The sequence below is a fragment of the Chlamydotis macqueenii genome, chromosome 2, assembly GCF_036417535.1.
Source record: "Chlamydotis macqueenii isolate bChlMac1 chromosome 2, bChlMac1.mat, whole genome shotgun sequence".
NCBI classification, from domain to species: Eukaryota; Metazoa; Chordata; class Aves; order Otidiformes; family Otididae; genus Chlamydotis; species Chlamydotis macqueenii.
Window position 1 is genome coordinate 143,134,684 of NC_141557.1, and position 13,643 is coordinate 143,148,326.

General features: G+C 37.1%; 1 protein-coding gene across 1 annotated transcript in view; it reads right to left on the reverse strand.

Annotated features, from left to right (window-relative positions):
* LRP12 (LDL receptor related protein 12) overlaps positions 1–13,643 on the reverse strand; it is a 55,664-nt gene that overhangs the window by 6,184 nt on the left and 35,837 nt on the right. The window contains exons 3-6 of the mRNA XM_086741154.1: positions 8,447–8,582; positions 6,737–6,939; positions 939–2,040; positions 179–311 (exon numbers count right to left, since the gene is read on the reverse strand). Of these exons, the coding sequence (XP_086597280.1) occupies positions 179–311; positions 939–2,040; positions 6,737–6,939; positions 8,447–8,582 (1,574 nt within the window). The remainder of the gene's footprint in view (positions 1–178; positions 312–938; positions 2,041–6,736; positions 6,940–8,446; positions 8,583–13,643) is intronic.

Sequence of the window (13,643 nt, forward strand, 5' to 3'; positions counted from 1 at the left end):
TGTGGTGCTACCATATCATGATTTTTACCCAATAGCTAATCCTTAGTATAACAGTATTGGCCTGAAAAGAAGAAAAGGGTAATGCTATAGAACAGAAAAATGCAGATGAAAGTTAAAAATATCTTTATTTCAGTCTCCTTAAAATTTAAGTCGTCTGCCTCTGACTTTGGAATCTTACCTGGTTTGGTGAACAAACAGGAAAATCTTCAACTGGTGGAATTAAACCCTGGGCAATTAACTGCCCATAGGATGGAGGAGCTTCTCTTCTTAACAGTTCAGCCTCAACCCTTGACAAATGAGTTTCAAATGATCTTTAAAAGAGAAAAGAAATATCAGAATACATAAGACTATGATGTATGTATATATTTAAAACTACATCAGACTATTATAATCTGAAATAATACATTTCAGCAAATGAAGTTTTATTAATTGAAATTTAATTGACAAAGAATATACAATAAGTGCTTGCAGTCATTCCAATGGGTCTGTCCAGCTAAGATAAGATCAGCAAAACCAACCCAACATTAAATTCTTGAAAAAAAAAAAAGAAGCAAAGGCTAAATACAAAAGGCACCATGAGAGGTGCTTATATTATTTTTTAAAAATTTAAGAACGTGTAAACCTAGTATGAGATAGTCTATAATAGAAGAAACATGCTGTTAAATACAGAATTGAAATATTGAATTACAGAAACACAGCTCTTCCACATTTTCTTTTTGGTAACAACATCTGAAAGCTTAACTCACTGGTTAAGTGATCAGAATACTTCTATCCTCTTTTAACTAACCTCTTTTCACTGTCAAAGAAGAAGAAACAATGCCTTTAGAAATCACATGCAACAATAACTGAATGTCAACAAAAAATGTTTCAAGTATAACAATAAAAGACATGCAAATATTTTAAAAATTTAAGTTCTTGAGGCAATCTGTTCTACTTACCTTCGCTCAAACATCCTGAGTGAGTACAATTTACAAGTACATCCCAGCGCAATGACAAGCAGCAATCCGCAAATAAGACTCCCAATGACAGCTGCAGTTATTACTCTAGTGGGCACAATGACTGGGCAATTCTCTTCATCACTGCCATCACCACAGTCATCTTGAGAATCACAAACCCAGCTTTCAAACACACAGCGGTTATTTTTACAATGAAAATTTCCTGGCTGACAGAAGAAACAATTTTTTTCATCTGAACCATTAGGGCAATGATTCTGGTAGTTGCAGCGATCTGAACGAGGGTAGCAAACACCATTTCGAGAGCAGGGAAACTCATCTCTTTGGCACATGGTGCAGTTAGTTTCATCCCTTCCGTTTGGGCAGTGCCAGTAGCCATCACAGCGTTGCTGCTCTGTGTAGCAACCCCAATTTCCACCGCAGGGAATTTCCCATGGCAAACAGAAGCCATCTACTTGATAGGTGGCATTGAATCCTCTTGCAGCATTCACTTTGTCAGCACAAAAATGCACTCTTATCTGTCCTGAGGATGAAACAACTGTGAGGGGAGCATGAGAGTCAAATGCCGTTAGCACACGCAACAGCCTCCGTGGATTCTCTTCTAATCCATCATATATTTTGACATAGTCTCCAAAACCTGTACCATCAAGTTTAAAATCAGTGAATCGCAAAATTACTTTGCGATGGTCACCAGTGTCTATCAGCCAGGTGCAGTTGCTTCCAGGTGGATAGAAGTCAGGATAGTTGGGAGAACTAAAAGTACCATAGAAGTATTTTAACCAATGCACACATGTTGGCACATCACAGTCTATTTCATCTCCGAGGTCAAGACAATCAATGTTACCATCACATTTTAAAGACTCTGGAAGGCAGGTGTAAAGCTTGGTGAAGCGAGAAAGACACTGAAACTGACTGGGAGCACAAGGCTGACAGGAAGAAGCTGCCGGAGGATTTGTTTTGGTACAGATTTCTTCATCCGAGTTGTCTCCACATTCATCCATATTATTACATTTCCAACTTTCTGGTATACACTTCCCATTAGCACAATGAAACTGGTCACAATCACAATTTGGCTCGTCAGATTTCCCTGAAAGAAAAAAAAAAATTATAAAAGTATTATCTTTTTAGAATTTAGCACTTTATGGTTTGTGTCACATATTTATTTCCTGCACCAGGTAGTTCAGAATGGCAAAACAACTATTTAAATTATCTGTAAGTCATCACAATTTTCAGTAAGTTTCAAGATACAGCAGTTTTTTCAGGTCAAAATTCTGTCCGTGTATCAGCATGAGCCTCATCCTTAGTTGCTTGCAGTCAAATAATTTTTATCCAAGCAAGAAAACAATGCTCATTTATAGACAGTGATTGAGAAATCTGACTTCTAAGGTGCTCCAAATAAATCAGAAAAATACTGTTTCTTTCCTCTGTATCACTTGAAACACAAACATTTTGTCTTGCAGTACTGGTTACTTCTTCAATTCTTTCTTATAAAAGCGTCAGACACCTCTCTCCTGTTTTCACAGGTTCCTACTTTGTACCAAAGGATCTACGACAAGAGAGAAGCTGACAGCTGAAGATTACCTATTACCACCAACCAAAGAGAGAAATCTCTCTTCTCACCTCTTCCCATCTCCTCCAGCAACTGAGAGCGCAGCAAATGTAGAAACAGATACTTAAAATATACAAAAACATATAAAATTATGCCTTAAGGATCCAAGTAGTGGTCCAGAAAACATGGAAGTGTGGGGTTTTTTGTTTATTCTGGTTTGTTTTTTTTTTTTTTGCAATTCTGAAAAAAAAAAGTCAAAAGACTTATTTAAGAAAATGTGGTCTTCTACTGGCTATTACTACACTTGTAACACCAAGAATACTTTTTTTCACGTACTCATTTATTAAAGTTCCAACCATGTTAAACACTGAAGCATACCTAGGAAGCAAGCTATTTCAGCTCTGCAATCACTCAGCTGAGTCAAAACCTGCTGTATCATTTAAAATCACTGATTTCTAAAAACCATGGTCCAGACTGTAAAATTGGCTGTAAAACAAACTCCTGTGGTCAATCCTTAAAAAAAAAAAAAAATTAAAAAAAAAAATCTACAATGCAGATAGTCCTACACAGCAGTAATCCAAGAACTAAATTAGACAAATACATACAAAATCTAAAAACCACTTACTGAAATACATACTTTCCCTGAAGAAGCAGGTTCTATCTTGCTTTACAACGGAACAATTCAGATTGGAAAGTATCTCTGGAGGTCACCTAATCAAGTCATCTGCTCAAAGCAGGGCACTTTGATTGGGTTGTTCAGGGCCTCGTCCAATCAAGTATTTGCAAAGTTCCAGTGTGTAACCACACAAAGTGATAAAAGTCCTCATATCTACCCTGAATTTCCCTTGCTGCAACTAATCTGTGGTGATATGTCAAGTCATATCACACCTCTGTTCTTCTTGCTATTTCAGTATCTTAGAAAGCGTTAAAAAAGAAATACTTTACTTTGAAATATTTTTCTTTAAAAAGGTGCAACGTCAGCATTTTTAAAATTTCACAAATGCTAAAGTTTTAAAAAAATGAATGCAGGAAAAAATGAAACTAAGAAGAGTGATAAATACTGTAAGGACTGTTGAAGATTCTTTAAACTTGCTGACACAGAGGGAAAGGAGAGTAAAATATATGTGCTGCCAGTGATTAAGTTTTAGAAAATGTTTATTTCAATAAGAAAAAAACCAAAGAACAGATCTAGTATAAGTGATACGATCTTCTTTTTCTGTTACATGTATATTTTTTTTAATATATACTATACACTCACACACATACATATCATTCATAATATTAGTATGACAAATACTTGGTAAGAACCTTGGCCTTGAATTTGAAACTTGTAGAAGTGAACTACTAGACTTGTTCTGCCTAAATTGAATGACTGTTCCCCATAGGTGGCAGGCATTATAGTAGAATACGCATAAGAAGTCATTGAACTTGCTCAAGTACTGATTATACTCTAGCTCAATGCTCGCACCCTGCAGAACCTGGAAAAAGGTTGAGTAGAAAGCTACAACATGGAGCTGTAAACAATGACAGTAACAAAATAGGGCACAATTTCAGCCTAAGCTCTTCCTTCTGTAGGCTTTTAAACACGCCAGAAAAGAGCTGTCTACTTGATCTTGATTTAGCATTTTTAATCATCAATCCTGACGTCACTACATCAGGAAAGTTTACATATGAATCAAAATTAGAGTAGTAGAACAGTAAGATATGTACAAAATGAGACTATTTTTGGCAACTGTACCACAAGACTTCAGGATAGTAACATTAGCAGAACCTACGTGCAGTTGTAGCCGAAGGACAAACACATTCCTTCCATGCAGTCAGAGTGAACATAAACCTCTACTTTTATTAACTCTATTTTCAACTCTACATCATCATTAGTAAACTCCACCTCATTTCTATACCCATAATTAAAGAGGCTGATAAAGGCTGACAGAGGAAAAAGACAAGTGACAAAATCTACCTTCTAGTCAAGTACCCTTCCTTTCTGTAATGCTTTTATTTGGTTGGTGTTTTGTTGTTTACAACTAAATATGAATATTTACGTGGAAGCTATTACTTACTTTAAACAAGAATTAATTCAAACAATTCACATGGCCTACCTTACACATCAGATTTTAAACAAGGGGCTCCCTAATGGTCCCTTTTACACCTGTAATCTATGCTGCTTCTATCATTCCAGCACAAGCAGGCCTAACTTGCATGCATGTAACCAAATTATTACCATTTTTCCCCCTCTTTCTAAGATGACATGCCACCTTTGAGAGTAGCCATGACAACACTGAACTAAATAGCCTGTTGAGGAGCTGAACTGAGCACTACTGCATGATGCTAATGAGAAGAAATCAAACAACATAATGGAACAGTTGAACATATAGCAAAAGTGTTGTTAGTATTTCAGTAGTCTCCTTTTCACACTGGAAAGTAGAAACCATCAGATGATTATTAAAGCAGACTTGTCAACTCATCTCCTATATACAGGTCAGTTTCCAACATCAGAAGACTACTCTGATCACTGAAACACTACCACCTCAATCACAAAATACTTCTTAAGTAACATATCAAGCATAGAAAACAAGCTCAAACCAAAGTTTCAGCAAGGTTAATTAAAAAAAAAAACAAACAAACAACCCCACACAGGAAAAAAAAAAAATTACATTTGAAAACATTAAAGACCTAAGTACTCTAAACTGATTACCACTACATGATGCTAAGAAGAAATCACGTATGAGTAAAAATTGCTTGTTGTTGAAAATGTTACAGCTTCTTCTAAAAGGGCTGACATACTGAAACTGTTTCAAGATTGGAGAAAAAAACTCTGTTGAGCCTGGGTTTGTCTCCTCAGCCCATTCCACCCCCTTATCCAAAATGTCCTTCCTTCTCAAAGCCCCTCAGGCAGGAACATTGCCATCCCTCTGTGCCTAAGAGGAGAGGGAGATAAGCAGGGCAGGAGCCAATGTCTCACAGAGGATAATAGCACGTGTAGGCAGTTAGCAGAAACAGTAGTAGAGGATGACTGACTAGACACTGGCTTTTTTTTTTACCTGTCATGTTTTTCAGTGAGACAGTAAGCAAAACCCAGGTGGAACATTGCCCTGAAAGCTGAGTCAGTATCAAATGTAAGGCTGCATTACTTTTCCCAAGACTTGCCAAGCTGCAAGGAGCTGAAGCATAGAGGGAACTATTTTGTAGGCTGGAAAACAGGTGATAGAAAGGGATAAGCCTGCCTAGAAACTTCAGGCTTGTGAAAGACTGACAGGGTGGAGGAAGGCATTGGGCAGAAAGACCACGAACACAGAACAGGGCAAACATGGCTTAGGCTAGAGTTGATCAGGGCTCATTTTACCGAAACCTTGAGAATAGTTTTGAAGATGAGTGGCAGTGGATTGGTGTAAGAGTATGAATTGTTTTATGGAGCGTTAAAAATTAGTGCACAGAGATTCGAGGAAGCAAGAGAACAAGAAACCATCATGAAAACAAAGAGGAATGTAACTGAGTATTTCTGATTATTAGGACATAGTAAACCATGATTGTGCTATTATATAAAATCCTAATATCACTTAAGGTCAGAAAAAAATCTGAAGCTAGTGTTTACCCATGATTCCTCTCTCCTGGCAACAGCTACTAGGGCAAGAATTGCCCAAAAAAGTCTCAAACTATTACTACTGGTAATTAGTTTATATCGCATACTTGAATTATCCAAGAAAAAAATTGCATGTACAAAACCATGTCTATACTTTGATAGAGTAATTTATCATGTTAACAGTTTTTTAAATTCTGGATTTTTTTAAAAAGAGAGTATACTTTCTGGAGATGGGAAAAAAGATGCAAATATAAAAAAATCCCACTGTTTCTTCCTCCTCTTGCCTTATTTATGCTACTCAGAAGTCTACCCAACTATTTCAACAACTGATTTTATTCTGATGAAAAAATTCCAAATCTTAAGCTATGTTAAAAAAAGAAATCTCCTAAGCTGCCTAGTATCAATAGTGAACCTTCTCCCCCCGCCATATAATTCACTCTGCTTATTACTGTGGACACTAATTCCTGCTTTAAATAGTCTAGTTGTGCATGGGATCAAAATAATCTACACAGTGTATAATTTCAAAAAGCCTTGAATCAAGCACAGGAAATGCATATACTGTACCCTGCTACAAGGAAGTAGTTCTTGAAACAGAAAACAAAAAAAAAAAATGAAACCATAAAACCCCTAAACTAGGTACCGCTTGAAACATACCAGCAAAGTAGGCTAATCTGAAGCCTTTTCTGGAGATGCTATCATCTGAATGAAATCTGATCCAAACATGATCCTGCGAAGAGATGTATGGTGAAGGAATGGAGGAGCCACATGCTCTATAGCCTTCAATATTCTTGTAGCTTCCAATTGTTAACCAATCCGAGCTGCATCGTCGTGATCCCTGAACATCAAAGTCTTGAAAGCTGGGGTGGGAGGAAGAAAAATAAAAAGAGAAAAGGTCAAAATTGCTGTTGAACTGGATATTACATAACCAAGTTGATGAATTCCTACACATTAAAATGGAAATTAGCTTTAAGTTCTTTTCTGGTCTGAAATAAAAAGATCGGCTTCTCTACCCATGTTAAGAATAGCATTTAACCTTGTGGTGATGGTATTTTTATTAGGACAGCAAGAATCCATTCTGTTAACCAAAATCCACTACTTAAAGAAGCTCAGTTTTGCTATAAAAACCACATTAAGTCTTCACCTAAAAAAATAAATAATTCAGTTAATGGAACCGTCTTTATGACTCTTATGTAACGGCTTTTACATATTATATGGTTTTATTTAACCCAAATTTCCTCAGAACTTTAGCTAATGCTACACTTAGCCAAATATATGATTTGACATTATAAATACAGCTAGTTTGTTCAAAACTATAATTTCAGATAAGAGTTGCTCTCAGTTGCACTACTTAGTTACCCAATGGGAATGTCATGGAATGTCACGGAATGGCTACAGCTATATGAAGACATGGTGCCAGGGTAATGAAGTGTGACGGGGAGACAGTCTGAGCAAAACAGGTCAGTACAGACAACACAGCAGTAAATGAGAAGTGAAGTGTGAAACATATGCCAGATAGATGAGTGGAAGAAAACAATGTGAGAGAAAAAAATTAGTTTTATGAAAAATAAACTGTATGAAAAAGTTTAGAAAGCATTCTAGTAGATGAACAGGTCTACTTTACATTGCATTTATGTCAGTTTAATATTTAGTAGAAAGACTGTTTAAATTTAAAAACAGTACTTTAAAAGGGTAACTGATGCCAAAACAAGTACTTCATAATGAAGAGCTGCTTCTTAGGCCAGCAGGTCTGTAACTGGAAACTGAACTAAATCTGCAGCTAATGCAGTTTCATGACCAGCCTGCAAAGCAGTACTAATTTGTATCTTGATGCCAGAACAAGTCTAGATTTCCCTTGTGGCAGTAACGAGGAATGAACTCATGAGAACTTGAACCTACAGTACAACTTTTTTTACATTACTTCTTTAGAAAAGTTATAAGGTACGTGAAACTGCGAGGAGCTCCCTGCACCAAAAGTCAGCATTTTCAAAACCGCAATCTTATCTATTGATTAACTATTTATACTCTGCCACTTTTAAGTACACCATAAGACTTCATAGCAATGAAGCACTACAGAATTTCCCCTACCTATTTTCAATGCAAAATTCTTATACTGAGGAGACATTAAAAAGAAATCAAATAAACGAGCACACAGAAACTTCTTCTAGTCACTAACTCTCCAACTGAAAACAAATGCTACGTGGCTGTGTAAGAGCAAATCAGACAAAAGGAAAGGCAAAAACCAAACAAAACAGAAATCCTACATTTACAGGAAGGAAGAAAAAATTGGTAAGTACACAACTGGCAGTTAAAAATGTCTAGTAAGTACTTTGTCAACCCATGTAGTTAATACAGAAGCACTGTTACCTTATAGTAATGATCTCCCCTGGGTTTGCATGGATGTACCAGCTACAGTTGACTCGGGCAGGATACTCAGAGGGCCACCCTGGACTTGTGATTGTCCCGCTTGGTGATCGAATTTGTTCTGGAACATCTCCACAAGCTAGAAAATACATATATATTAAAAGCAACTTGATTAATGTCACTTTTTTAAAAGCCAGCAGGACAAAATCAATCAGCCCTTATCGTATCCCACTGCGTTAGATGAGGTAGCAATAAAAAGAACGTCTAAAGGAGTTCATAATGGACACAGGTCACAACATGTCAGTCAAAAGATGTTTTTCAGTGTTGACAGTGCAGAAGTTTATGCTAATGCCAATGAACACCACAGATTAAAAAAGGATTGCTCTATAAAGACTTTGACAACTTTATTAGCAATGTGAAAGATTTTGATTTCCTAATTTTATTTTTAGCCTTCAAAAAGGCTCAGTTCAATTTAACTGTGCATTTGCACCTTATATTGAAAAGTGCATTAGAAAGTGAAAAATAACTTAAAAAAAAAAAATCAAGTAATTCAAATTCCCTGTCTGAGGAAGACCAGTGTCTGCCCATCATTTAAATACCCTCTCCAAGCCCTGAGCATGGAAATGATCTTCATACATGACTCCAATGCTTGAAAGGCACAGAGCACTTACTGCAGCACACTTCATTCATAGATATTAGAAGTTTGGTTGACAAGAGATTATTCTTAAAAGGGACTGGCATAACTACAGTTCTTATAATGGACTAGAAAGCCTGTATTTATAGGACTAATTCTATGCAACTGAAGTAACTCAGCCATTTGTATTTTTACTTTATTATAGGTATAGATTTCTGTATTGGCCTTAACTCAGTTGCCTTCTCCTTTTACTAGAGTGTTCTCAGCTCAGTTGATTTTATTTTAAGTAATGTAATTATTATTTTGTGGTTTTGTTTTGTTGTGTTCCCCGCCCCCCCCCCCCCCCAGCAGCCTTATGTCCAACACTTGTCATATAGCATATTAGAATCACAGAAAGGTTTGGGTTGGAAGGTACCTTCAAAGGCCATCTAGTCCAACTCCTCTGCAAGGAGCAGGGACATCTCCAACCAGATCAGGTTGCTCAGAGCCCCATCCAGCCTGGCCTTGAATGGTTCCAGGGATGGGGCATCTACCACCTCTCTGCGCAACCTGTTCCAGTGTTCCATCACCCTCAGTATAATTTTTTTTTCCTTTATGTCCAGTCTGAATCTACCTCCTCCTATTTTGAAACCATTACCCCGTGTTGTATCACAACAGGCCCTGCTAAGAAGTTTCTCCTCATCTATGTTGTAGCTCCCTTGAGGTACTGGAAGGCTGCTTTAAGGTCTCCACAGAGAGACCTTTTCCAGGCTGAACAGCCCCAACTCTCTCAGCCTGTCCTCATAGGAAAGGTGCTCCAGCCCCATGATTATCTTTGTGGCCCTACTCTGAACTCGCTCTAACAGCTCCAGGTCCTTCTTGTATTAGGGTCTCCAGAGCTGGATGCAGTACTCCAGGTGGGGTCTCACAAGAGTGGAACAGAGAGGCAGAATCACCCCCCTCAACCTCCTGGCCACACTTCTTTTGATGCAGCCCAGGATGAGGTTGGCTTGCACTTGACCTCATTGAACTTCATGAGGTTTGCACAGGCCCACCTCTCCAGCCTGTCAAAGTCCCTCTGGATGGCATCCCTTCCCTCCAGTGTGTCGACTACACTACACAGCTTGGTGTCACTGGCGAACTTGCTGAGGGTGCACTCTATCCCACTGTCCATACTGCGGACAAAGATGTTACACAGCACTGGTCCCAATATCGACTCCTGAGGAATGCCACTCATCACCGGTCTCCACTTAGGCATCAAGTCATTGTCCACAACTCTTGAGTGCAGCCATCCAGGCAACTCCTTATCCATGAGTGGTCCATCTGTCAAATCCATGCCTCTCCAGTTTAGAAACACGGATGTCATGTGGGACAGTGTCAAATGCTTTGCACAAGTCCAGGTAGATGATGTCAGTTGGTTGTCCCTTGTCCACTGTATTCACAACCTTCACACAAATAGAAAGGCCAGAATACTCTTGCTAGAGAGCCTGAAAATATGATGAAGCTTCAGAGGTCAGAAAACACACTAAAAATAACCACCCTCTGTGTTTTTATTTTACAATTTCCTCACTGCTAGTCCAAACCTTGTGGGCCCTGAAAGTTTACTGGTAGCACCATCAATTACACACAGTACTTTAAACATAAAAACTACTACAAACTAGGAGGCATTTTCATTATTGTCTTAATAGCAAAAGCTTTTAGAATTTTTTAAATTCTGAATACGTATTTGGCTAAAATAACAAATCAGAATTGATGCAGTGAACAACCACGATGAAGAAAGAACTGCATTTGTAATGGTGTAAAAGGTATAATAACGTAATTAGTAAACAGGTTATTAATTGTTTTGGTTTTGTTCACAATCAAGCTTTTAAGATCAGATTTTGAGACTACAGGCACTTGACATTATTGACTAGCTCTAATACAATACAGATCTATATTACTAAGTGATTGTTATTACTTAATATTTCTATATGGCATAACATACATTTCTAAAGATAGGTTTAAAAGGATTAAAAGATAAAAATGCTGGTATATGTCTGCATTTTCTATATTAGCTTAAATAGAGAACTCTAGAAACAAAAACAAAACTCAGTAAATGTACTGTCTTCACATACAGCTGTAAGAAAATATTGCTTAAAATAGTTTTTCATGTTTCTTATTAGAGCTTTATTCATGCTGCACAGTTAAATATTAACATACTTTGGGTACAGAATGTAGGACCTATCCTAATATCTAGGGATAAAAAAGTCTCAGCCTACAGAAAGACATTATTTTATTTGAACATTCATTCAACTATTCCCTGGAAACTTTCTTGTTTTAATTCTGAGCAAACCCTATAGGTGGTGCTCTAACACCGTATTTTGGAACACTGCCCCTGTGTGAATCATCTGGATATACTTTACATCTGCTCAGACAAGAACTGTAAGTACTGGAAAGAAAAAGTGGGTATTCACAATTAAATGCTGAAGTAAAACAGCAGTTTTAACAGATTCAAAACAAAAACGTGCAAAAAATTAGAAGAACATGTAAAACATTTTGTATGAAGCTTGCACGTGTTGGCAAGTAATTCCATGTACTACTTGGTTACTACTGAAATAGTGCTCAGCTTCAAATAACTTGCCTTCAGGTGAAATTTATACTATTCCAACATCCACATGGTTTTTTATGTTAACAACCTGACATATGAGATCTTGTCACTGAGAACCTCTAAGGAAGTGTTTAAATTTGCCTGACAAAGAAAATCTACAAGATAATAATCCATTCAGCACGTTCATTCAACCTTACAAAGTTCATCTCCAAAAACTTAAGCATGCTATAAATGTATGTGCAGCATGTGTCTGTTGGATAGGAACCTCCAAACACTGCTAGCAACTGTAAATTACTATGCAACTAACTTTGCAATCTCCTATGCTGGCACAGTGCACTCCGACAACTATAATCTCAATTCAATCCCTGCAGCAGTACAGTGACTTTTACTTGTTACATGGGGCTGAACGGAAGAAATTCCACGTGGAAAGCCTGTATAACCAAGGTAGTATTTTCAGAGCACCACAAAAAGAGCGTATTTTCAGAGCACCACCTAGCTGAAGACGTCCCTGCTCCTTGCAGGGGAGCTGGACTAGATGACCTTTAAAGGTCCCTTCCAACCCAAACTATTCTATGATTCTAAAACTTCTGGTTTTACTAGATTTCAGGATTTTTAGCCTTTGTTTGCAGTATCAGACATATCCCTATATTTTCTATATTCTTTTACTTAAGATGACATCTTCTCTGTTTCCACTAAAGTCAACGCTAAAGAGCAGAGGGCAAAATATGACCATTTCCAGCACCATCCAATACGGGAAGAGAGAAGCAGACCAAGGAGGGAATGAGGAAGGAAAAACGATCAGAGACACTAAAATACAGAGTGGAGTGAATAACACTGTACTTCTGCTGTAGAAGAGAGAAAAGTGAACTGATAGAAGTGTGCATATAAAAGTGGAGGTTAAAAAAAATAAAAGAAAATGGATTTGAAAAGGGAATTATAGCTTCCTTAACTGAAGGTTAGCTAGATATGCAAATACATTTAGTTTATTTGGTATACATTCATGCACTGAAGTCTCTTACTTACAACTCAGAAGACAAAAGAAACCTCTTGCTTGCTTAAAAAGTGTATAAAGGTCAAGATCAACTGTGTAGAAGCTACACTTCAGAAGTGTTGCCATTTTGAGACACAATAATTTCTCAGAAATATTTTTAAAATCAAGGATAACCTTTCAAAATAGAACAGTTTTAAAGGGAATCTACTTTACAAAGATAATAGCAAGCCTTTTAAATTAAATTCCTGACCCTCTGCTTAACTAGGATGTTTCTTCTGAAGCTTTTGAGAATATAACAACAAACATTTTATTCATGTGTTTGTAAACATGGAGAATGCCAGCAACATCAAGAAGGGCATGGGAATTAAAAAAAAAAAAAAACAAAAACCACCAAAACAACAAAACAAAACAAACAAACAAGCAACCCAAACAATTCAACTGACAGCATGTAATCCAGACATGTATGAATAGAGGCAAGTGTCTTTTCACTAAGTTGTGGAGAATTTGCACTTCTCATTTCAATTGCTAGTGACCCCGCAGGCATTTGTCATTTGGGTCAGTTATGTCTATAGGAACTTAAAATTACAGGAAAGTTTAATAAATTATTCCAAATGTAGTAAAAGTATTTTAAAAACATAAGAAAACTGTACAATCAAAAATTAGCAGAGTCATTTTAAAAAAGATGAATTTGTAATGGAGGTAGAAGCACAAAACAAATTTAGAAGGTTGCATCACAGAGAAGGAAAAACACATAGCGATGCATGCCCAAGATGTTTTCATGCGGTTGGTTGTAAGTTTTGGGTGGGAATAACTCCCTCCTACACAAGCATTTCTACACAGGTGTTGTCTCTGCCTACATTCCTCTCAATTCCCCTATATTCTTTGGTACAATTCTGCTCATCCATCTCCTATCTGTTCTAAACTCTTTCCTTTGTAAGCCTTTACTTTATTAACAATCTATTTGCAATTCTGTTTGTAACTTTGCCATAACTGTTCAGTAGATTGCAAT